Source organism: Aythya marila, assembly GCF_965140915.1.
Source record: "Aythya marila genome assembly, chromosome: 11".
Taxonomy (NCBI): Eukaryota; Metazoa; Chordata; class Aves; order Anseriformes; family Anatidae; genus Aythya; species Aythya marila.
Window position 1 is genome coordinate 7,596,065 of NC_139052.1, and position 25,679 is coordinate 7,621,743.

The 25,679-nt window shown below is 37.5% G+C and overlaps 2 protein-coding genes across 4 annotated transcripts in view; both read left to right on the forward strand.

The window, feature by feature from the left end:
* Positions 1 to 13,557, forward strand: part of USP3 (ubiquitin specific peptidase 3) — a 44,347-nt gene extending 30,790 nt beyond the window's left edge. Inside the window, exons 8-15 of one of the 3 annotated variants that reach the window (XM_082768826.1) lie at positions 943 to 1,056; positions 4,670 to 4,816; positions 6,197 to 6,303; positions 6,466 to 6,546; positions 7,552 to 7,670; positions 7,839 to 7,952; positions 8,061 to 8,128; positions 9,669 to 13,535. In XM_082768826.1, coding sequence (XP_082624952.1) covers positions 943 to 1,056; positions 4,670 to 4,816; positions 6,197 to 6,303; positions 6,466 to 6,546; positions 7,552 to 7,670; positions 7,839 to 7,952; positions 8,061 to 8,128; positions 9,669 to 9,834 — 916 coding nt within the window. In that variant the 3' untranslated portion in view covers positions 9,835 to 13,535. Of the gene's footprint in view, positions 1 to 942; positions 1,057 to 4,669; positions 4,817 to 6,196; positions 6,304 to 6,465; positions 6,547 to 7,551; positions 7,671 to 7,838; positions 7,953 to 8,060; positions 8,129 to 9,668 lie in introns of all 3 variants that reach the window. The other 2 variants (XM_082768827.1, XM_082768825.1) reach the window with 2 other exon arrangements.
* Positions 13,558 to 13,740: 183 nt separating this feature from the next.
* On the forward strand, positions 13,741 to 21,747 carry FBXL22 (F-box and leucine rich repeat protein 22). The gene is made up of 2 exons (XM_082768828.1): positions 13,741 to 16,105; positions 18,779 to 21,747. Exons 1-2 carry the CDS (start codon positions 15,771 to 15,773, stop codon positions 19,122 to 19,124), a joined length of 681 nt encoding a protein of 226 aa, XP_082624954.1. The 5' UTR covers positions 13,741 to 15,770; the 3' UTR covers positions 19,125 to 21,747.
* The last annotated feature ends 3,932 nt before the right edge of the window (positions 21,748 to 25,679 follow it).

Genomic DNA, 25,679 nt, shown 5'->3' on the forward strand with positions numbered 1-25,679 from the left:
TAGAGGGACTCATTCATAGAATAGTTTGCTGTACAAGAAGAAACTTGTGTCACTTGCAGTGTGCTCATGTAGCCCTAGTGCTGCAGGGAGAGGCAGTCAAAAAAACCTGAGAGCACTAGAGTGTAACTGCATTTAAAGTAAGCTTAAGAAGTGCTTATTATATCTAGTCCAAATATTACATTATTTAATTCCAGCTAAAATATGGCCATGTGGATATGACATTCAGAGTCTGTAACCTGTTTAAGCAAGCCTTAAAGTGACCACATTAGCAGAGTATACAGTATAATGGTGAAAGGTGAATAGGTATCCAAGTGAGTCCTCAACATTTGAAATGTAATTTTCCAAACCTGTCTGTTATGGGTAGGATTTTAAGACATAAACAGTGGGAAGTACTAAAACGGGTAATACTCAGCCATTACAATTTTATGCAAGGTGATGTCTGATATTGAGAACGAGTCCTACGAGGAGCGGCTGAGGGAGCTGGGCTTGTTCAGCCTGGAGAAGAGGAGGCTCAGGGGTGACCTTATCGCTCTTTTTAGGTACCTCAAGGGAGGCTGTAGCGAGGTGGGGGTTGGTCTGTTCTCCCACGTGCCTGGTGACAGGACGAGGGGGAATGGGCTTAAGTTGAGCCAGGGGAGTTTTAGGTTAGATGTTAGGAAGAACTTCTTCACTGAAAGGGTTGTGAGGCATTGGAACAGGCTGCCCAGGGAAGTGGTGGAGTCACCATCCCTGGAAGTCTTCAAAAGACGCTTAGATGTAGAGCTTAGGGATATGGTTTAGTGGAGGGCTGTTAGCGTTAGGTCGGAGGTTGGACTCGATGACCTTGAGGTCTCTTCCAACCTAGAAAATTCTGTGATTCTGTGATATTTGTACCATGGAGCTAGTAAACCTGTAGAGTTATAATGCAAGTCCATATTCATCACCACCTTTTATTCTTTCTAGTTCACTGGTGGAAGAATTCAGAAAGACACTTTGTGCTTTATGGCAAGGAAGCCAAACTGCATTTAGTCCGGAGTCTTTATTTTATGTTGTCTGGAAAATCATGCCAAATTTTAGGTAAGTTATGTGAAATACAAACAATATCCTTGATTGTAACCTTACATTGCTGGCGTTGTAATCTAAAATGTGCTGAGTCTGGGGTATGGACTCTATGCAGCTTTCCTGTATGCCCACAGATATGCCTTGGAAAGGATCCTTACTTTGATTTACTGTTTTGCGTTTACTAGCAGTGCTTTTCTTCCCCCTGTCCTTTGACCACATGCTACATGTAGCATTATTGGAGAGAGGTCAAACATTTCTAATACTAAAACAGTAGTAGTTTTACCTTTGAACCAGTGCTCCGAGGGGTAGAAGAATCAAGAAGACAAAATCTTGCAGGTAGGCAGAATTCAGAAAGACAAATTGTGCTTTATGACAAGGAAGCCAAATTGCATTTAGTTAAGAGTCTTAGTCCAAGTGCATGGTGTTGACAGAACCAAGAACAAGCTTGCTGCGATAAGAAATTGATGTAGTCAGATTCAAAATGTACAGGTTTAAATGAGAACACTCTGTAAAACTTCCTTGATTCTCTCAAAGTACTACAGTCATCGTCAGTTGGACATGAAATGAGGGCTATAATAAAAAAATCATATGTAACTAAAAGGCATTTTGTGCCCATGCTGACAGAAAAGACAAAAGGGGAAAAGGTTATCCAAGTAAATCGAAGTATCATTCCTCTCCAAGGTCTCCCTGTCCTGGCCCCTGAACCTTTCAAAGGAGCACTGAAACCTGTTAGGATATATTGTGATGAGGTAAGTTGCTCCATTGTCTCAGGTAGTAAAGATACTGTTATGTTACATCTCCAGCAGTGCTGAAAAGATGCTGTGAACACATCTGAGCAACCCAAATCACAAAAAATATTTTTATTCTATTCTTCACACTGCCTAATATGTTTCACTTGGCTTAAGAGAATCAAGGAAGTTTAATACCAGTAGTTTCAAGCAGCGACCAAAATATCATCCTTAATCTGTCCTTGACCAGTTTCCCTACTACAGTCTTCACAATAATTCTTGTTAGGCTAAGCAAGAAATGAGTTCATTAAGTTCCTCAAGCAAATTTTCAGCACTGTGGATTCTATCACAGTTTTTAAAAGAAAGAGTGTTTTTTTAAATTATTTTTTATTATTTTTTCCCTTTATTCCCATTTAGCTGGAAACATATCCGTGATTAACTGATAAGAGAACTTAAATCACATGAAGAGTAGCATCAGATGCTCTGCTCTGTATATTCCCAATCCCACATGACCTAGTGAGAACACTTGTTCAGTGCTTAATTGTACCTTGTAAAAGTTCATGATGCTGCAACTCTAGTTCTACCTTGTATGCTGCTTATGAGAGTGGAAGTGGTGGATGGACACATGAAAGACAGCTGGAGTCAGTAGCATGTTAACAGCGAACCATCCACTTGGGCCTGTGCTTATGAAGCCTAATGACAGGGGCTGGGAGAGGAAATATGTCTGGAAACTCAGTGTAATGTGCTTAGCCTAAAAAGTTGTTTCAGTTGTTGAAAGTTATGTGCCTGCCTCCAGGACTGCAAGTGCTGTTGTTTTTTCAGGTTAAATGCTTTCTTACAGAAGGTTAAAGGGACAGACTATTGCTGAGGTGGTCCATGGCCCTCTGTTTCATGTGTATGTAGGCAGTAGAGAATATTGCTTAGTTGTTTGGCCTTGTGTATTACAAGCACAGCTGAAGTGTCTTAGAGCTCTAATGCTAATTTGGAAGTCCTGCTCTTTGACTGTTGTACTAAGTCTGTTGCTTTCATTCTGCTGCATGGCAGAACAGTTCTGGGCCTCTTGCTGAGTTGCAAGATTTGTACTTTGCTTGTTTGCTGCTATATAAATAGTATCTTCTATTTTCTTAGTAAATGTTTCTTTATATCTTGTTACCAGTAGAAAAAAAGAATAACAGAGGTGGGCTTGAGTTGAATTGGTCAGGTGGATGGAAAGCAGTTTTATTGCACAAGCTGACTCAGAGAAACTACGCTTTCTAGCTGACGGATCTTTGTCTGTATCATGTTTTTTAAAAGATCTGCATCTGTACTTAAGCTTTTTTTTTTTTTTATCAAATTCAAAGAATCTTTCACCTAGAATTAACTTGTATCAAATGTAAACACATGCATCAGGAACACAACCAGTAATGTGTAATGATTCCAAAGGTTATTTCATCAAATTTGATGCAGATCAAACGTGCTATTTGCTGTAGATCAAGCTTTAGAGCTTTTCTATGAGGAAATTGATGTTGGAAGGGTACCTGAAGCAAAGTAAATTCTAAAAATTTAAGCTGTATATAATTTCTCAGTGATTGCTTTTAAAGGTGGGAGTTTGGATGAAAACATTACTGTTATTCTACAGATGAAAAGGCTTTACTTTCTTTTTATTTTGCTGCCTCCTAGCAATACTTTCCTGGGATACACCTACGTTCCTCACTAAACATATCAGTAATACATTGAGTGCTGTGACATGATTCTCTTGGACATTATCCCTTCTCTGTGTAGTAGCACAGAACATCTCTCCGTTGTTTCTTCCCAGACATATCTTATCTGACAGTTATCGCTGATACTTAGGTGAAATAAGGAGGATAACAATATGTAAAGGAGGCATAACAAGGCAACTTACATAATTGGAAAAGAAAAAGAAGAAAAGCCAGGTCTCATACTGGGGGATTTTTGTAATTCGCCCTACAACAACTTGCGCATAATTACGTCAGTGTTGCACAAAGCTTTCACTGTTTAACTATATATGTCGTCTCCTTCATATAAGTATACATCTTACAGCAAACAAATACCTTTTTCTTTATGTTTGATGCATGATTTAGCTTAAATAACATTAAAGGTGTATTTACCCTGATGGTTTCTCCATTACCTTTGATTAAGTTAGTGGCTTTAAAAAAAAAGAACACAACAACAACAAAAACTCTTTGGGCAGTGCTGCTGCTGATAGCATTAACAGCTGAGATCGGAACCTTGTCCTGGCAAATTCATATCCTCAAATGATGCTCTGTATCTCCCACCACTGCCTTCCTTTCCCAGCAAGTGGTGTGTAGGTTAGGCAAAGGAAGGTGTGCAAGTCTAAGCATGTCTACAGCTCTCATGTTAAGAGAGGAGGAAAGAAACATCTGTTTCATCCTCACCACTTCAGAGTTTGTATTGTCATTTAAAGATGCATGTGGAAAAAAAACACTAAGAATAAATTCCCTATTCTGGTGTGGTCCAAGCAGGCAAGCAAACAAATTGCCAAAGTGACGTGTGGGCTCAGTGACTGAATGAAAATGGTGCAGTAACTCTGATGTCACACATCAACACTATGAACCAGTTTTGAGACTTAAGAGTTTCAAAGTAGGGATGCATAGTGTGCTGGCAGAATCCAGTAACTAACAATACCTAAACAGACGTACTAATCAAATACAGTCAGTAGCAAATAAAGAAGAAAAAAGGAGGCAAGCTTTTGCACAAGTGAGGGGAAATTACTGTGACCATTGTGCATTTTTAGCTAGCATGTATATACATGTATATACAAGTCTGCTCTGTGTTATTAAACAAACATACAATCTTCCACGTGACATGTTCTTTATCAGCGTGTACTGACAATAAAGCAACCTGCATGTTTGATTTTGTTGTTTCTTTTTTCACTTAAGGGGATACCAGCAGCAGGATGCTCATGAGTTCATGCGTTACCTTTTGGACCATCTACACCTGGAACTCCAGGGTGGTTTTAATGGTGTTTCACGTTCAGTAATTTTGCAAGAAAATTCTAGCCTGACTGCAAGCAGCAAATGTTGCATGTAAGACTTGTTTATTAATTACTTGTTTATTAATTCAATACCTCAATGCTTTGTATAGGTCGGTGTGGTGGATTGAAATTTCAAGTTCATGGGTCCTTGTTTAACATTTCCTCAGCATGCATGTTAAGAGGGCAAATTATAAAGCTGCACAGTAATGGATTATAATCCTATGGGATGTGCTTCCTTGAAAAGCAAGTATGGCTCTTAGACTAGCATTTTTAATAGGTATGAACAAATAGAGTAAATTGTAAACACGTTTTAATTCATTTTTCATTCAGGAAAAAAAACCCACACACTTCTTCCTATTTTGTACCTATATATACCTTGCTTCTATTCAGTCTTGTTTTTCTTAGGGCAATAGATAGCCTGAACAATACAGAGGCAAAAATGCCAAGTACTTGTAGGTTTAAATTGTCAGCAGACCTTCTAGAATGAGCAGGGCAATTGCTGTTTGACTATGGAAATTTTCCTGGACCCACTCTACATTTCTTGATCACTTGACACACAGTTAAAGTTATGAGGTTATAAAGTTATCTGAAATGGTTACAGTAAAGTAATAAAGATGCTGTGAATGCATGTGAGCGCCTGTTTATTTTTGGGTAGCTATTTCCATCTGCTTAACAAGCAGAGTTTGGAGTAACTGTAAAGATGTAGGCAGAGTGCATACGTAAAACACGGGTTTCTGCAAGCTTGTATTGTCAGAACTGCAAGCACAAACTAGCATGTAATTTAGAAGTTGTGTAATGTAACTTAAAATGTTTTGTTCTCATTGGACTACATGGCCATTATATAATCTGATGAAAAGATTAAGTGAGAGACTAATGAAAGCATAGAGAATAAAGATGCCGCTACATATTGCTTAGTATATCTTAATGCAAGTTAAAGCTGTCTTTGGAAGCAAATAAATGGCAGAAGTGCAGAAATATGCTTTAAAGAAGTCAAAATTACTCATAGCAAAGTAGGGTGTAGATTTGAAATGTTTGGCCTACCTGAGAGGGAAGCATTTTTCTTTAAAAATTGCTGTTCAGAAACAGCCTTAATTACAGCGTTGAAATACTGTACCATGTAGGAAGTGGCTCTATATTATAAAAAATGCAGTCAAGCAGAATACTTTCAGCATTAAAATTCTCAGCATCTGTGTAGGGAATATGAAGTTCACAATTTGTACTGGTACAAGATAAAGCAAAAGTATTACAGAATTAATGCACTGTGCAATTCTGGGAAGAATGAAAGCCCTGTGAATTAATTCAGTCTGTTACACGTGGACCTAACTGCACTGCCTAGTAGCAGTGAGTGGTAACCAGTAAACATCTAGGAGGTATTGAATATAAAGCACAGACCAGACATTCTGACTTTACCTCTCTATTGTTGTTTCTCTAGAAATGGAGCATCTACTGTGGTCACAGCGATTTTTGGAGGCATTCTTCAAAATGAAGTGAACTGTTTAATATGCGGGACTGAATCTAGAAAGTTTGACCCATTCCTAGGTAAGGTGCCTCTTGTCATCAAAAAAGTGGTTGACATAAGTCAGAAAAACAAATCTTGACTCTTGACTGGTTTAGATGGCATATGACTGAACTGAAATTTTAGCCTGGGAAGATTAGGCCTTGTTTTATTCAGCCCTAATTTTTTTAATTGTTTTTTTCTAGACCTTTCGCTAGATATTCCAAGTCAGTTCAGAAACAAGCGTACTAAGAATCAAGAAAATGGACCAATGTGCACACTACGAGGTAAGAGTCTCTGCATAATGAAATAATTAACAGAAATCAGAGCATATACTTGCTAATTGCAGAGGAGCCAGGCTTTTATCTAGGGTATGACTTGATGCTACATGCTATCTGCTTTTATGAGCTGCTGCAGTAGAAGAGGGTGCTAAAACAATTTTTCATACGGTTTTTACCTGTCACTGTGTATTGACGTACAAATGCAATGAACTGTGGCTGAGATGTGCTTTAAGTCTGCAGGTCAGCTAAGTAAATACCAAGGAAAACACCAGCAGAGTGCATTTTTTGTGGTTAGAATAGTTCTAATCTAGTCCAGTCTTTCCAACCAACATTTTGTGCAGTGTGCATAGTGGTATTTGCTAAGGCTCTGTGCTTACAAGCGTGTTTGAAAACATGCCAGTTGTCTCTTGTGCATTTGCTTTTTAAACATCATAAATAAAATACTGCAGTTGGTGCTGTTGGCACCTTTTTTGGAGCCAACTGAAGTTGGGCACTGGTGCTATTACTGATCTTATTTTAAAGGCTGTTAATTTTTACACATTTGTAAATTGCATTTTATTTGCACTCATTGCAAATCACAAAATACTAATATATTAAAAAACAAACAAACAAACAAACAATTTTTACCACGGTTCATCTTGTACCTAAAATCAAATCTCTTTTAAAAAGTTGAACATTCTTAGAAAGTCATATGATTTCTTTTGAAAAATAAAGTTGTGCTGAGTGTTGGAAGGAATATTGTTTTCAAGAGTAAGATTTCTTGAATTATTTTTTTTCTCTGGAACTGCTTATAGCTGTACTTGTTTAAAGGACCAAGAAACATTGCACGTTGCAACATCCTAATACATCACATAGCTGCAGCTTTTTACTGCACAACTGTAGATTAACTAGAAGGACTGCTACAGATGCATACCTTCTTTAGGTTGTTGAATTTGTTGCATTTCATGTTAGAAATATCATTTGCTATCATCTTGAATTAGAGTTCTGTGTGTATGTGGTCTTTGTTTTTAGATTGTCTTCGCAGTTTTACAGACCTGGAAGAACTTGATGAGACAGAGCTGTATATGTGTCATAAATGCAAAAAGAAACAGAAGTCCACCAAAAAATTCTGGATTCAGAAACTACCAAAGGTTTGTATAAATATTAAAAGTATCAGCATGGCAATGTGGTACTGGAAATAACTGCTCAGCTGTTACTAGACCTACACATAACCCTCCCGTAGGCTATAGCAGATATCTAGCAGTACTAAGTTCAGCCTGTTCCCCTAATGCATCCATTTTGTTTTGTTAATCCCTTAGGTGCTATGCTTACACTTGAAACGATTTCACTGGACAGCATATCTGAGAAACAAGGTTGATACATACGTTGAGTTTCCCTTACGAGGCCTAGACATGAAGTGCTACTTGTTAGAGGTATGGAGCCTCATGGATACCTCCCAGAGAAATCTGTTCCATCACATGTATGTCTTCATTACAAATTAAAGCAGGCATCACTGAAGAGTTTTTTCTTTTTAATCGCAGCCTGAAAACAGTGGCCCAGAAAGCTGCCTCTATGACCTTGCAGCTGTTGTTGTGCATCATGGTTCAGGGTGAGTACATGGAATTAGCCGGCTTCTGAGCAGAGAAATTCTTCCCACTGAAGTACGTGCTGACTTATTTAAGGTTTTTCTGCCCATAGTGAACATCTGTGTATTTTACTAGTGGAAATATGCAGAAATTCACAAGTTTATATGGAACTAAGCTGAAGTAACTTCAGATAGATTGATGTAATAATTCCTGTGATTTCCAGTTAGTCTTTGGGAGTAGAGAATAGGAGTGACAGACAACATGAAACTGTTCTAGTTCCTCAGGAATAGAAGACGCTAAAACCAACAGGGCAGATAAAAGGGCCTTTCAGAAGTTAATGCTTCATTTTGAAATTCTTACTACAAGGGAGAGAGGTTTTGTTTCCTCTTCTGTTCAGTTTGAAAGGCACATGTGCATTTATGCCAGAGTGTATGTGTTTGAAACAAGTGTAGATTTAAGATTGGCACAGGAGAAGCAATTACTCTGCATCTACCTACAGGAGTGATAATTCAAAGGGAATACTAATAGGCATGCCACAAAGCTGGACAGTTTCATATTTTGAAATACAGTTGCTGGATAGGGGTTGTTTGTTTGTTTGTTTTCCATTACTTAGCCATGGGTGGATCTCTTGAGAATAACTGTAGTAGTGACAAAAACAATTGTTGATTGTATAGTTAATAGGAAATCACTCTCTGGATGTGAAGGTATAAAAGAACTTTTCTAAAGAAGCTAAATCCCATTAATCAAAACCGTACTTATATCTGAATATAATCTGGAGGTATTACAGATACGAGTATGAGCTGGACTGTAAACAATTTGACTACTAAATGCAGCCGTTGTAGCACCACAGTGCATCTGTCTGGCGCTTTGAAGTCCTAGGAAAACTGTACAGGCAGCAAGAGAGCAGGTCACAGAATAGAATTAGATGGTTGGAACCATTGAAAGCATGTTACAACATATAAGTGAAAGCAGGCCTTATACTGGTGGTGGCAGGGAATGAAAATAGGTGGGTGTATAGTTCTGATACGTTACAGTCAATACATAGGGCTCCAAAACTTTGATCTGTTTAAAACATACTTGAAAGATTTGTTCTGTTGTGTGTCCTTTTGGTTAAATTTATACTACGTGAGTTTCTCTAGACCAAAATAGGTAAGATGTATAAAAATAAAGCACAGTACAACTTCTATAGCTAACATTCAAGCAACAGATAATGGGCTTAACAAACCTGGAAGTTGTTCTGTGTTGCAAAAGGCCTTGCTTGCCTAATAACAATGGGATGCTATGAAGCTCATATTAAAAATAAAATAAACTTAACTTATCCCTGCAAGTAAGTGATTATTTTACTTAACATGAAACTTTACTTTAAAGAACTTCAAGTGCCACTGATTAAGACAAGAAAAATCTTACCAACTATCGTAGAGGGCTGTCAGTTCCTTTCTTGCTTGGGTTCCTTGAAGTCTCTTAGTCCATTATTGCCTAATAGAAAATGCATCAGAGAAGGAGGTGGCCCGTCTCCTTCTGATTGTCCTTTTTCTTTTCCCCCCATCCCTGCCTTGCTGACAGCGTTGGCTCTGGACATTACACCGCGTATGCAGCTCACGAAGGTCGTTGGTTCCATTTCAACGACAGTACTGTAACGCTGACCGACGAGGAGACTGTGGTAAAGGCGAAGGCCTACATCCTCTTCTATGTGGAACGGCAAGCCAAATCTGGATCAGATAAACTTTAATACCTCCTTTTAATTCTCACTTATCAAGTCCAGCGGACAAAACATTTCCATTTTTCCGTAAATACTTGATCCAAGACTATTAATTTCATTGTGCACTTTTCAATTTCCTCTTGTGGGTTTTAGTTTTGTTGTGTCAATGGTAGCATTTGACTTACTGAACTTGGACACAAACTAACTTTTTTTAGTTATACCAGAAAACCTCAGCAGATTTTGATTTGCTGCTTTAGTTGTGATAACTCAATTTTTATATATATAGTTTCAAGAAATACTTAGTTATTTGACTTTTTTATATTAATGTTTTCAGTTCTCACTTTCTAAAGGCACATTTACATCAGAGAAGCTTTCTGTCCTCCTTACAAGCAAGAGAAATGTGCTTCTGATTACAAAGAGCAATACAACTTCAAGCTGCTCTTACAGCTGTTATATAGATATGATTTAATCTCTTTAAATCAAGGAATAGTTTGCACGTACTATTTTTCCTCGTGCAAGAAATTAAGCCGTGACCTCTGAACAATCATTCTTTGTCTGAAGAAGAGATGAGATGTGGCATCATTAAATAGACCAGGTAATTGCTGCTATATCGGTGTGTATTCGGGCTGCTGACTTTCAGGAATCATTGTAAATAAACAGTTGGTTCAATTGTATCTATACTGCAGATTAATTCAAATATTCCTTGCATATGCTCTTCCCTCCCTCCCCTCATTTTTTTTTTTTAAATCTTAAAATATATATACGTCTAAATTGTGTTAAGATTTATTATTCTTTTTTAAACCAGATGTGAATTGCCAGAAACATATCTGTTTTAAACAGTAATCCTGACATTTGACCATGAACTTTACTTTAAAACTTGGAGATTTCCTGGCAGTGGGACCCCAACCCTCCTTGCATGTGGAAACTGGGATCACAGCCCCTAAGTTTGGGGGTTATGGGAACAGCCATAGGTCTAACTAATATAGCTCCTGTCTACTTTAATGCCTGTATTAATTTAATTAATTTAAGACTGAAAAGAAGTGGATGGAGTTCAAGATGCTTGGCATGGCAGTTGTTTTTATCAGATCAAAACTAAAACAAACTAAAGGGAGATACTTTCTCAGAATAGCCTGAGGAGTGAAGATTGACCCAAAACCGCTTGTTGACTGGAGCAGATTCTGGTAGCTGCAGTATTTACTCATAAGCCCACTGTGGGATCTTTATTTTCAGTTTTGAGATTCACACTGGAGACACGATACAATTTCTATGACTTGATTATGTAATAGAGAAAGACATCTGTTTAAACATTGGTATTTTCAGCTATGCCACTGTTCCAGATAGTGGAGGTCAGATCCTCTCTGCTAGTGAAATTTAGAAAAGGACAGGAAAAACCTATATTGCAAAATCCAGGAATCTGAACTTTGGCATGCTACATTTTGGTGCTTTCCCCCATTCCACCCTTTCTAGTTACCTTTGACGTGCCTAGCAAGTAACCGGACGCTCCTGCAATCGCAAAAGCTTCTTCGTAAGAATGTTGTGGGTTTTTTTAACCTCATGTAGAGTCACACAGCCAAATTGCACCTTTTATTTGCGATAACAGAAGAATATACTAGCCTGAAACCACACAAGAACACAAGTAAAATATTGAATATTCTTTATTATACTGAGTATTCTTTTTAGTTACTGCTTCTAAAAGGCATAGTATGAAGTTAAAAAAAAAAATAAAAATCCCTATAAATTGTACTGATACAGCTCATGGTGCACTTGGGTGAACTTCATTTTCCTTGCTGTGGGTTACCTGCTAGCTGTACATTGACAAGCATAAACAGAAATCAGGAGATTTTTTTTTTTTTTAAATGACAGTCTTACGGCCTTTTCAAGTCATGTTGAACCAGGAAAGAGAGAGAAAGAGATGTTGGCTTAATATAAAAGCTGCAGAAAACGTTCCACATTGCTAAGTGTGTGTGTGTAAGCTGTACACTAGCTAAACTTACTGTGATTATTATTTGGTACACTGAGGGCCACACACATATATATGGATGTCTTTTTTTTTTTTTCAAGTTGAACAATAACTAAAACTAATCACTGTTTTAAATTGTAGATAGCATGTCACCTACCATTTCTCAGTTTTGTGCAGCCAGAGCTGCTGTTCTAACAAGAAGAGCTAGGTGTTGACGTTTGACATACTTCATTTTTGTGCGGAACACACAAAATAATTTTTATGACATTTTTAACCTGAAGCACAGCCCTACTGCTCACAGCTGGGGAGTTAAATCAATTCCATCTATATCTATATTTTGTCTGCATGCTACTTGGATTGGATTCCTTTAGCATCTTAGTTCTGGGAATGCAAATCTTAAAAACATACAACTAGCTCTGGACCAGAAACGGTTTAATTTGCAGGAGTCAGGTGTATGCAGTGTTCTTGCAAACTAGTGATGTAAATGTGCCTTTCTGTAGTTTTAAGAACTTACTTAAGATTTGTAATCTTCAGCAACATTCACTTATTTTAAGCAGCTTCTACTTCTGTTAATTTCTTGGGACAGATTTATTTTCCCATTTCAGGATTTCCTTTTAGTAATATTGTCTCTGTAACATTTAAGGTCTTGGGCAACGGTATCCAGCATGGTCCATTTGAGATATGGCCATGGGAACATAATGCAATCATGTCAGTCTTGTTCTTGCAGCAAGTGGTAGATAATACAGACTCAGCCTTACGCTTTGCTGGAACAAGTACATCGTAAATCCTTTCCTAATTTAACTTTCTCCCACTGCAAACCCAGATGGACAGTATGAACAGTTTGTTGTGGCAACACAAGTATTTCTCTTCCTGGTGGAGAACTTTGCTTATCCACTGTATTCTATTCAGTGTGGTGTCAAAAAAAAAAAAAAGTAAAAAAAAAAATAAATAACTGAGCACTGAACCAGTAACATATACTGCACCTGGCCTAGTATTACATTTTTAACCTTACTTGTATATCCTATATTTATCTACTAGCTTGTGGGAGGGGAGGGATATCTCATTTCATTTAAGCCAAATGTTTCTTTCTACTTACTGCTGATCATAGTACACACTAACTGGCAAGGATTTTGTCTTGCTTGTGACTGCTCTGCAAGCAGCAACTGCTCTCTACAGTTCAGAGACTTGCATATTTTTCACCCAATTTTGTCTGATTGAAGGTTGTCCTTTTTTGTTAGTCATTGTTTAGCCATATATACAACTGGAGACATGATTTATGTAAAACAAAACTGCAGAATGTCCAGCCCTCAGAACACTTCTGCTTTAATGTTGTATAGTGAGCTGTTAAGTATGGCATTATATGCAAAGCTCTACAGCATTTACAAAGAGAGCTTCTTCTCACTGCATAGTCAGAAGAGACTCTCCTAGGTAATAATAGCTGTGTGAGATTTAGAGTTGAAAACTTTCAGAGAGGCAGGTACAGTGGACTTGGTTCAAAAGCAGGAGGCCATTTATAAGAATTTTGCTAAATCAGTGGAAAGCATAACACTTGGTGTTCAAAATTTTCCCCAATGTTTCATTACTGATGTGTCTGTGTCTTACTGATGAGGTAATCAGCACCTTGAAAAATTGATTCCAATGTGCTTTAGGATATCCTCAAGTACTGTAGTGCCATAGTTGTAATTGTTTACCATTAAAATTGTGTGTAATTTTCAGTGAGGATCACTGACTGTGCTCATCGTGTGTGTTTTTGGAACATTTCCAGGATGAATGTGAATTATATCTCATTCACACAATGTGTTTATGGAAAATGTGCCATTAAAGTGTCTCTTTTCCTTAGGAAATGAAACTCTGCATGTCTTTTTACAGTTTTGCAAGTATTAGCATTGATCATTTGAGCAGGATGACAGAGTATTCGAACTTCTAGGGGAAAAAAAAATAAAGCAAACTTAATTGTATCAGAACATAGCATTTAAACCCAAAGAGGACACAATTTTAAAGGGCCCTTTCACAGAAGGGCTGTTATTTTTGTTAGATCATGGTGTGTGTCCTCTGTGGTTTAAGAGTCCCTCCCAGCAACGGTAAGATTATCATGGAAGTTTGTTTGGTTTAGTTTTATGTTTTTCCTTAAAATAACATTCCTTTGTTTATTACAATTCTGAGTAGTCTCAACTATTTAAACTTGTTCAATGGTGAAGGTAAGTTCTGAGAATGAGGAAGGGACAGAGTGAGAGTTTTTTTTAAAAAAAAAAAAAACAGTAAGAGAACTAAGTAGAAAACTCCTGGCATACCATTTAAACTATTTTCCAATGACTGGCTTACCTGGTATGTGAAATCATCTACTCTTGTCTCTTCTGTGGCTTCATAAAGTATTCATGCTACTGTTCATAGCCTGTTTCTAAGCATGGGAGGGAAAGCAAGAATATCCTTCTAATTCCAAGGCAAATATTTAATGACAAAGGACATGGAACCAGAAGAACTGGTAATCATTAAGCACAGCTTACCTTTTACAGAACAAAATTACTAACTTTAAAGAACTGTACAGATCCATACCTGTCATTTTCTTTGAGCCACTGTGGGTAAGCATACACATTACTCATGCACAGATAAGAAGCCAAAACAATCATTGCAGACTGCAAAAAAAAATTCTACTCTCATTTTTTCAGAGATCATTTTCAAACTGCAGTCTCAGACAAAGAAGTAGAAGATGAACTTCGGTTGCGCTCAACCCTGTCATGTATTGAAACAAACACTATTAAAATGCATAGATACATAAAAACTCCCAGGTACTAAAAATGTGCAAGCCATTTGGAAAATCCTTCAGGATGTGTTTTGCTCCTAATACTTACTAATTAGTTATACAACTATTATAATAATAATAGTTATACATATTATTTCCCTATATTAACACCAAACCAAAGATTGGCATGAACTACCTTAAATTCTTGTATTACTTCCCAAACATGAAAAAGTCACAGGGCTGGTTATTATTGCTTTTAATTCTGACCCACCATTTGCAGTACATTTATTTTTCTTCTACAGCAAGAATTTCTGCTACGCTTTCTTGTCCGTTACTGGAAAACAGACACCTATTCCTAAAACCTACTATATATCTTTTTGCCACCAAAATTTCCAGGTCCATGGTAACAGCTACAAAAGCATAGACGCAAGAAAACTTGTAAAACTCAGGCTAACATAAGACATCTGCTAGAAAATCATAAGTCTTCAGCAGTTGAACATTGATATGGCTGCTCACATGCATGTCTTCCTGTATAGCATTACTTTACTGATGCAAAAGGTGGGGGAAACAGCTAGCACCATTTATTCAAATAAGAGCGGGCAGGAAAATGCCCAAAAGGCTGACGCCTGTAAAAAGAAACTGGACTTTTTTGTGTGCACTTGTTTGCACCCAGGGAACATTTAAACTCATTTTTAAAGCTGTTAATGAAAGATTGTTCAACTAGCCTCCTTTTAAATCTTAGTATAACAGTCCTTGAACATGAGACAAGAAAGTGCAGCCTCAGCAAAAATAATGAAAAATAAAGGCTAAAATTGTTGCACACTGTACAAGCTTCCACTCTGAAAGTCAAATCCTCCAAACTTGAGAGGCTGCCAAAGCTACATTTTGCAGCTGTACCTACCATCTGCCCCTTCCCATTCATTAACACACCACAAGGTCTTTGCTAACTATCAGGATTGCCTAAAAGGAAAATAATAATAATGATTTTAAAGAAAAATCCCTTTTAAGGAAGCATTTCATGAAAGAGAAGTCCTGCTGATCTGCATGCCCATTCCATTCCCTTGAAGGAACAGCACAGCAGTTTCATGCATTGTCCTTATCCTTTCCCTGCTCTTAACTTCTGCACCAGTTGTTGGCCAAAAATAAACACCATTCCACAACCATATATGTGCAACAGCCTTCTAGTGATTCTGAGCCCCTCTCCAGCACTGCCGTTATTCCACAAGGCCAGGAGACTGTCTGCTTCCTTACACTCTGTGAAGGGCTATGCATATAACCCAGCTGAATCGGGAATGCCTTTTACATCTATTTTCTTTTCTGGACAAAAACAGCAGGAAAAATTTAGCAAAAACATGTCACAAACTGCTAGAAGTGTTTCAAGATCCTATACTTTGGTCTTTACTGAATTTTAACTCTCCAGCGGAACTAAAGAAGCACAACTTTCTCCTGGGACCTGCCTTAAAATATTTATCCATCTGCTGGCATTCAGAGAGAGTCAAGGTGTGTAACATTGAGGACTGGATGAAAAACAATTTCCAGAAAGACTTCTGTAACAAGCATGAAAACACTGTCACTGATTTTTTGCTAGAAGTTGGCAACAGGTATGTTCTTTGGGTGTGAAATTCTACACTCCTGTAAAGTTAGCTGCCTTTAAATGACAGCATTGAGAACTGTTAATTCTCCTCCATACAGCCTCCCTGAAATGGAGCAGTAAGTACATGAGTGCTTTCACTGTGTAGTTTTAATATAGTGTTACGTTGGTTTTATAGTGGCAATAGCGTATGTTCTCAATGACTTTCTTTAAGCCTAGTCTTCCCTCTTTTTGGAATAAAGATTAATTAACATAGTAAAGTGCAATACTGCTTACTAAGTTGCTGCTTAACTTAAAATGTACCATTCTGTCATTGTCAAGGATTGTCTACGGGGAACCCCTAGAGGAAAGGCATGATTTCACATACTGAATACATTTCATTTGAAAAAGAAAGTGCATTAAACACATTCCTAACAGAAAATTTGTTCCATTCAAGTAAATACTGATTTTATACTGAAATGTAACTATGTTTTTTATACATTCAAGTAAATACTGATTTTATACTGAAATGTAACTATGTTTTTTATAAACTAGAGTAAAAGGAAGTATCACTAAGAAAAAAGAGCTCTCAATGCGCATTATTTCTTTTAACAGCTTTAGTGCTACTGAGAAGCTCTAAGAAAAAGTGTCATACTACATTAGGAGGAGCAAACAGGGTAAAACCAATCCCAGTGCATTTTTATTCAACACCAAGGATAGCTGTGGTCAAATATTAGAGCTGAAATGGTATACATTTGTGGTGTAACCAGCCTTCAGCTTAGTGCCACAGCACGGAAGGCAAAATGTTCAATTTGGACCTAGCAATTTATAAAACAAACAAACAAAACAACAAATCACAGGGTACTAACAGAATGCGGGGTGTTGGTGAGAACCAGCAACAGTACAATCTCAAACCAAGGACTAAAATATGGGTTCAGAAAAGAATGTGTACTTTAAGTTCAACAGTTCAAAAGTAATTGTTCCAGAACAACTGATAAGAACTTCAGCTTAATTAGCCAAATACCATTAGGAAACATATCAGTGCTGAGTAAAGAGTACATGTAAGGAAATACTCTGATTTTGTCACTGAAATGTCTACTACCAAGATGGCACGCTTAATTATTTCTATTTTTTTGCCATCACAAATTACAATTCAGAAGGAGAACACAAGACTACAGCTCAGTAGGAACAGTTTAACACTTAAGTGCCTTCCTTTGCAGAATCTGTAAACTCACATTGGTTGCTGGACATAATGCAAAGCAGACCCTGTGGAGTAGCAAGCAACCTCGAAGTCCATCCAAGTTCAGCAATGGCCTCTCAGAATTAAGGAGATCAATTTCCAAAAGTTAAATCTTCACTCTTAAAAATGTCCTTGTATATTAACACTGACGGTGTCATCCATTTTAGCCTTCCCAAGTCCAATTCCTGCCTTTTTGCAGCAACCCTCCTAAAGCAGTTCTATCACAAGAGAATTTCTAGCATTCTGTGCAAAGAAAAACATAATTCAAATGAATTTTCAGCTTTGCTTTCTGAGTTTTGAGTACTTTTGTTCTGTTGATGACACTGTGGGTCAGATCCTTTTTTTTAACCTTTCCTGTTTTGGTCACTTGCATTTCTAACTGATCCGTTTATGGAAGCACTTACGGATACCTTTTTACAGTTCCTGCAGGCAACAGGCAAGCTAATAGCCTTGCCAAGATCACCAAGACCACAAGATCACCATTAGCATTGCTGTAATCATTTTTTACTGTCAACAATAGAACTAAAGGAGTCCTACGTTAATGCAGAAACATTAAGGTTTACCTACCTAAGTAGACACACAGCTCAACTGCTGCTCCTTGGAGAGAGCTGGAAGTGAGAAAGCAAACACTGTACAGAAGGATTTGCAGGTCGGGGCACAAGGGCCTTTGCAAACGTGCCTATTCAGCACAACAGCAAATAATAACCAGTCTGCTCCAGTTGCATACACATGGACAGTGTAAGTCATCATCACACTGACTTGGAACAGGTCTTTTCTGTATTTTCCTGGATCTACACAAGCAACAGAATAAAGCAAGCTTTTTAAATTTTCTGTGTCATTTAACAGTAGTTACAATAACAGTAATACAATAACAGTTTCAGTAACGTGAATGGAGGCTTAAGAGTTGTGTGGCAATCCAACATCAGCACTCAACTAGGTAGGTAGTAGCTGGCACTTACTCAGTAAAACCAAGGAGTTGAAGTAACAAACAAAAAATCTGCATAAAATCAAGAGAGTGGGAGTGTCTTACTTGCCCATGCTCAGCATGTCTACAAAGCAGCCTCTTCACTCAATTGTCCTCAAATCCATTCTGACTTGAACCTATGATCTCTGCTGGGTCTTCCTTCTCTGAACTCAGAGAAAGGCAGCACCATGCAACTCCTTAGGTAAAAAAACACTGCAGCTGCAGCCTATACATGTACAAGCATCCACTTCCCCACTGCACCGACTGAGCTACAGACGTAGCCACCAACAGAAAAAGCAAGAAAGGTAAGTTTTGTGATTAGTAAAGTTGAGCTTTAAGACCTACATACACCCCCACCTTCTCATACTTTCTTACTCTCCTGGTAAAAGAGGAAGTATTTTGCTAAAACTTTAAGATTTATTCTTGAAGACACTGGCTTTTCCAAGCTCTGTATATTATTTATTCTTCCCTAGTCTCACCTGTAATGATTATGTTTTCAGATGTCCAAACCTGCTATCTCTGACCCTCTCTGGATGTGGCCATGTTACGGATGATTGCCTCTTGCTTCTTCTCAGGAACTGCCCAAGCCTCAAGACACTCAAACTGGAAAACTGCGTGCGGATCACTGACCAGACATTGGAAGCAGTGACCCTCTATGGGAGATCACTGCAAACACTCCATGTGGATTTTTGCCGGAACATAACACAAACTGGTCTAGAGAAAGTCAGGGAAAAGTGTCCTTCAGTAATGCTGAGCGCAGAGAGAAGTGCTAACATGATTCCAGACAGTAAACCAGAAAAAAAGTTCACACTTGGAAAATCATCAAGAAAACTGGTTCAGCTTTAAGTGCAACAAACTGTAAAAACTCAGTCAATTCGGATAGTTTATTTCTACTTACCTCTAGGGTAGCACTGCTTCAATTAACTGTGGCTACTTTAATGCATTCTGGTTTAAGTCCAAAGAAGTGGTTGGTATGTTTTGTAAAGGCTGCGTTGGGAAAGGTGTGAATTTTCACCAGGACCATCTTAAGAAAAAACACCCTTTGTTTTCTGTTTTTCCTCAAACTGGAAAAAATCGTGTACTTGTGTCATATAATGCAGTACTCGATTAAGTCTAAAAACTTTGGTTCTGTTACCTTCTTTTAACACGGAAAGGCGTAAAGCTGCAGTAAATACTGTATGATTTACACAAATTTCAGGGAATGAGTGATTAATCAATTTCTGTTAAAGACTTTATAACACATATAACGCATTCTACCAGTGAAGAGAGAGATCCATGACATCTAAGGTTCCTTCTAGCAAGCAGATAAGCGTACCTGACAACTATCACTTCCTCAGAGATTAATATTTGTGGTTGATTTGTCAGGTGTATTTATTAACAGAGGGTATATGCATGGCACTGTGTGCAAACCAGTTTGACCCTGTGCACAATATACTTTGACAAAATAACCAAGTTTTTTTTTTTTTTTTTTTAAGTTGACATTAAAGGAATTCTGATGGGAAAAAATGCTAGTTTACAGAACAAACCTGTAGGAAAAGACAGTGATGTACAATTATAAAGCTGTAAATTACACAGCTTTAAATTATAAATTAGCAACATTCTACAGCAGGGATCTGTATAAACATTTGTGGTCTCAGTGCAAAGCAAAAGGAAAAAAAACAACAACAAAAACCAGCAAACAGCTGTTTTCATCCCGAACCACAGGGCTGTCAATTGCCTGCATGCACCTCAGCAACAGGGAAGTGTTTCTATGAAGAGTTGCTGCAGCATCAGCTACACCAAAGTATGACTCCAAAGGTTGACACAGTTTCACTTTGCTGTACAAAACCTGCCTGGATGATACAACACACAGGGACTTGGTCATGGTATTGAGTAACCAGGTCTGGCAACAACAGGCTCCAAGGCACTTAGGTACAGATTTTCGCCCCAGGAAAGGTGAACAGTTCTGAGTGCCACCTTACTGCATCAGCCGTACTGCTGTTCCCCATTAAAAGTGTTACCTGTTGAACCTGTCTCAGTATCTATACCAATTCAGAGCAATAACATAGATGGTCTAGCCTGAATAGCTCAGATTTTTATTTGAACTACAGTGTGCCTTTTTAAAAGGCACCCTGTCTCAAATGCTGTGCTTTCCTCTGTGTGGGACAAGCCCTCAAATTTTGTTTCCTATTCCAATTTGTTCAGTGATTAGGAAACATCCAGCATTGACTCCTGAAGCAAACCATAAAGAGAATCCTGTCCATTCTAGTGGACTCCACATCTTAACTTATATTTACTTTCAATTTCTCTCCCATTCAACATGATCCAGTATAGAACATGCTTACAGGAATGACAGATGGTTATACCTGGCTATTGATAACTTTTTTTTTTTTTTTTTCTAGAATACCAAATGTCAGTACAGCTCAGGTGTCAAACAAAAGGCTGCATACAGACCAGTTTGACAAGCTCAATGGATCCTGAACAATTCCAGCTTAATTCACAATGAAGTGTACAGCAGTTAAGATTTCATTTTCAATTAAAATCTTACCCAGAGTAAGAATACCTCAGTCATCACCACACTGACTTGGAACAGGTCTTTTCTGCATTTTCCTGGATCTACACAAGCAACAGAATAAAGCAAGCTTTTTAAATTTTCTGTGTCATTTAACAGTAGAGTTACAATAACAGTAGTACAATAACAGTTTCAATAATGTGAATGGAGGCTTAAGAGTTGTGTGGCAATCCAACATCAGCACAGTTTTTTTTGTCCTTAAGGCAAATTTAGAAATACTAACATATGGAAATTCTGCTCTGTCCCATTGAGAGAGTCAACATTTCTGTTCCATGACATAACTATTCAAAACTTCTTCACTGCAGCAATTTAAGTGCACGTATCATAGTATTCTGGTTTTCATTGACATTATGAACATAATGACCTTGAAATTGTTGATAATCTCACCACACCAGTAACACAACACTAATGAAACTTGCTAATAAACTGGAAATTCCATTGCTGGAATTCAAGTGTATCAAGACTACCATGGTTTAAAATAATTTTATAGCTTTGTTGCATTTTAACAACTGTAGACGTATCATCAGGTATAACTTTGCAGGCTTACTGCTAGTCTGCACTTTAATTTTATATATATAACTGGAAGACTATATAAGCTATCTTTTTCTCTAATAAACAGAATTTGTGACTTCTTAAATTGCTATCTAAAAAATTATTACAGGTTGTCACAAATACCTAGAAAGCTGCTTGTTCTTTAAAATTTAGAAATACCTCTCTAAAAAGAATGTGTGAAATGAAGATTATTTTTTTCCCTCTCACTGTCATCCAAAATGTAGAAACAAGGTCTGAAGTTAGGCCTTGATTAATTAGGAACAGCTGGCTTAATTTTCCTATTTCTCACTGTACTCTTTTTACGGTACGGTTATTCCTTTTATTAAAGCTACAGGGAGAAAAATGCTTTGGGTATTGTAATGTCAAATTTAGCTGTGAAGCCTCAGATAGTCCTGAAATAAATGTTTACTTCATCATTTAGCTCATCTTTTGTTCATATTTGAACAGAAAAGAAATATGCTATCAAATTCCACTGGAAGATATTTTTTATTGGAAGAGTGGTACTGTAAAATTGTATTTCCAATCAGTTTTTTTTTAGGAAGATAAGTTTCAAACAATCTCAGCAGAAATATTTTTATAGCCTACATTCCTAGGGCTTATTCCTTCCTCTGCTAGAAATGGTGAGCTAGCTATGGACTCCTGAAAACACTATGTGCTATTTTCATCATTTTTTATGAAAAATGGAAAGGATTTTACAGCTTTCAACACAAATTAATATACTTGCTCCTCCTTTACCATCCTGGCTTACTGATTCACAGATATCCTTTGGAACGCTCTAATTTGGCTGAACTAAGAAATAAATCACAGCATTGCAGATACTTAGTCAAACAGATAAGAAATTCTAGAGAAATACTTTATCAGTACGAGTGTCCAAAAGTTTCACGCACTTAGAAGACAAATAAAATAATTTAGTAATTTTATTTGCACAACTTAGAAATACTTAACAGCATAGCACTATAGTATTCTGCTATTTCATTAACTCAGTCCTAAAACTGAAGTAGGATCCTTATGAACTACAAAAGCACAGAACAAAACTAGAAGCATAGAAAGGAAGAAAAACTGTCAATCCTAAAACAGCATTTGTAAGTTGGAAAGAAGATTGGTGGTCTGAATAAACCAATTATGATGTGTAAATTGGGAAGCCGACAGAATCCTTACTTTGAGTACACAATTTATGCATGGAGAAAAATACCAATTTCATATATTGATAAGCCAGAAGCTACAAACTCTTTAAGTCACATTAATAATCAAAGACCCTCCTGTGATGCTAGCTCTCTCTGAGCCCTCTGTGATGAAAGCTACACCTCTGCAGATCTAACAGATAATTTTAAGTAGCTATAAAATACGAATGTGGGTCTGCAGCTTTACATATTTTTTATACCTTTTTGCCAATTTTCTCTCAACTGTTTCTGAGTTTATTTATAGTGTCAAAAGAGTGCCTCAGAACACTCTTTTACTTGATTTCTTGGTTTATTTCTATACAAATGCTCAAAGTTATATTACTTTGCTCTTCTCCTCCTTAAATATGGATATTTCTTTCGTGACATGGTAAAATTTGAACATACTTGTGCTGATAACTTCTCTTAGCATCAGTAATCAACTTTCTTAATTTTTGAATTGTGTTCCCAAGTATACATCGGTAACATTTTACTTAGGCTGTGATGCAAAGATAGAAGCATATTTAAAGTTTTCCTCAGTCCCAAGCCATTTGAGCTCTGTCAAAGTTCTCTTAACATTGTTGAAACATTTTTTAATACTCACACATTCTAAGTCTAAATTACCAGGTATGGAGGGAGGAGGGCTTGTTATATAAATTTCATAAAAATACCAAAAGAAAAGCAGTATAAAAAAAAAAGCCTGCTCAGAAGCTGCACTTATGTTATCAGATCCAAGTAGAAAAGACAAGTTTAGTTGTAAAAGTTCGTGCCTTTTCCCACAAAATAGGGGAAAAGCAACATCCAGGTGACACTTCAAATTTTCACTGTGAAACATAGATCATATTGGCAATAAAACAGAAGAGGAACAAAGACCTGCAGTATGGTAAAACTGTTTACTTACAAGCAGTGGTAGTTTTTGCAGTTCAACTTCATCACATAGCTAAATGCCAGATACAGATCAAATTTCCAGACCTGAGCTGATCATTTGTTAACCTCTTTGGAGAACACCACTACTCAATAATACATTCTGCTCTTACTAGTTCCCCTCTAGGCATGACAGATGCACATACAACCCACCAGTACATTCCAAGGCTGTTGGATGAGCCAACTCTTCTACTGCCGACTCTCCAGTAAGAATAAGGCTTCATCAGGTTAGAGCAACTTACCTACCTCTAGAGCCTTGGGGACTGGTTGCTCATCTTCTCTCTGCTGTAGTCTGCCTACCTGTTTCAAAGGGCTAACCAGGTATCTGACAGCCTGACAGCCCAAAAGGCTAGTGATATACTTCCTAGGTGTACAAAAAAAAGTGACTGGAAATACCAGAGGCGTAAGAGAAGAAATTATTTAATCCCAGGTTAGAAACAGGATAAAACAACATAAATTAGGGTTTCAAGAAGTGACAGACTTACAAAATCAGAGAGGACAATTGTTTCTTGAGAACTGAGTCGTAAGGAAAAACTAAAAACGTACAGTAAAAAACAGCAGCAAACAGTAGCCACATGTAACAAAAGAAAGAGGCTTTTGGCAATGAAGTACTTTCCTATATATAACCTACCCAGCACAATACACACGTGGCTAAAAGCTTTTCAAGCTTTTTTTTTTCTCTAGTTGGATTTAAAATTTAACATTTCTAAGTATAGTGTGCTCCATACCTCATTAATTTGAAAAGGGTCTAAATAAACACAGTGACACACCTGTTCTTACTTCTGATATGCACTTGTTATCACTGATACTCCCTGCTGCAGTCTTACACGTCCCATCCAATGCTGAAAAATGGAAGGGGAATGAGAAATAGCTCACAGCCTACCTTGCTACGGCCTAGTGCTACAACCCTGTCATTAGTAGGCTTGTTACAAGACTGAGCTGCACACATTTTTTTCCTTTAAAGAATGGCATATATGACTTACTTATCCTATGGAATGCTGACATACACTGGTAATATTTACTCCTCTTTTTCCACAGGGAGAGGTTTGCATACCAAAAATATGCTGAAACTGACATAAAGTTAGAACTTTCTCAGATGGTCTCCAATGAACAGTACAACAGAGTCAGCACTGTACATTCTTTATCTCCATATGCAATTAGGTATAAGAAGAAGCATTATGCAGGAAACTTGAACATGATTCCAGTCTCACTTAGATGCCTCAGATGCCTGAACAACAGAAATAAGACAATCAGCAGATTAAAAGGAATGCACGCACAATGTAATTACAGTAAAAACAAATGGTGGGATAAAATAAAAATAATTAAGCATTTGAAAGATTTCATCATGCTAAGATAGAATATCCAAAGGACAAGCACAATGAACGAAATGGCTAAAGGAATCACGCTTAAATCTTTTAATGAACATTAGTATTTGTAAACATTGCTATCCTCTCTTACCTACCTGTAAACTGCCTCCAAAAAAATCCTAATTTTCCAAGAACCAAACTGCATAGTCCATACTAAACTGCAATTTTTCAGGCACAGTATTACTATCTTCTCCATCTGATAGAAACAGACTGGCAAACTGGTAGCACTGATTTGAGTCACATCAGTGAGGTCTAGTATACAATCATACACTACATTCTACAGCAGTTTCCATTCTTATTTGTAGCCATATATATATATTTATATATGTACAACACCTATAAATTTAAGCCACAAAGGGAATATACTTCCTCACAACATAGTGACAGGCTGTGGAAATCTCAGTCGAATTTGGAACCATAGTACACGATGAGGCAGGAAACTAAACTGCATGATTTCAGAGCCCTGAGTCCCTCCTCCCCAAACAATTGGAAGTCCCCCTCCAGATGTTTCATGCTGCAGTCTGGTTCTTGGTCATAGCTCAAGAATCATTTGCCTTTTTCATGAGCCAACAGTGAGTCCTAACCGAATAAACCAGATAAAAACTGGATCTGGAAGCTCTTTGCTCAGCCCTTTGACCAACATTAGCTGGCAGCAATACACCAGGTTCCATCTTGGACAGCTGGGAAGCTTCCCTAATAATCCCTGCTAACATAAAACAGGAATGCCTGTGTTCTCAGACAAACTAGTGGTGTACCAAGTGAGTTTAGGTTCATAAATTTTTTCCACAGCCCTCAGGCCCCATAGCCTCCTATCAAGGATTCCAGTGAGAATGAGGAGAAACATCAAGCC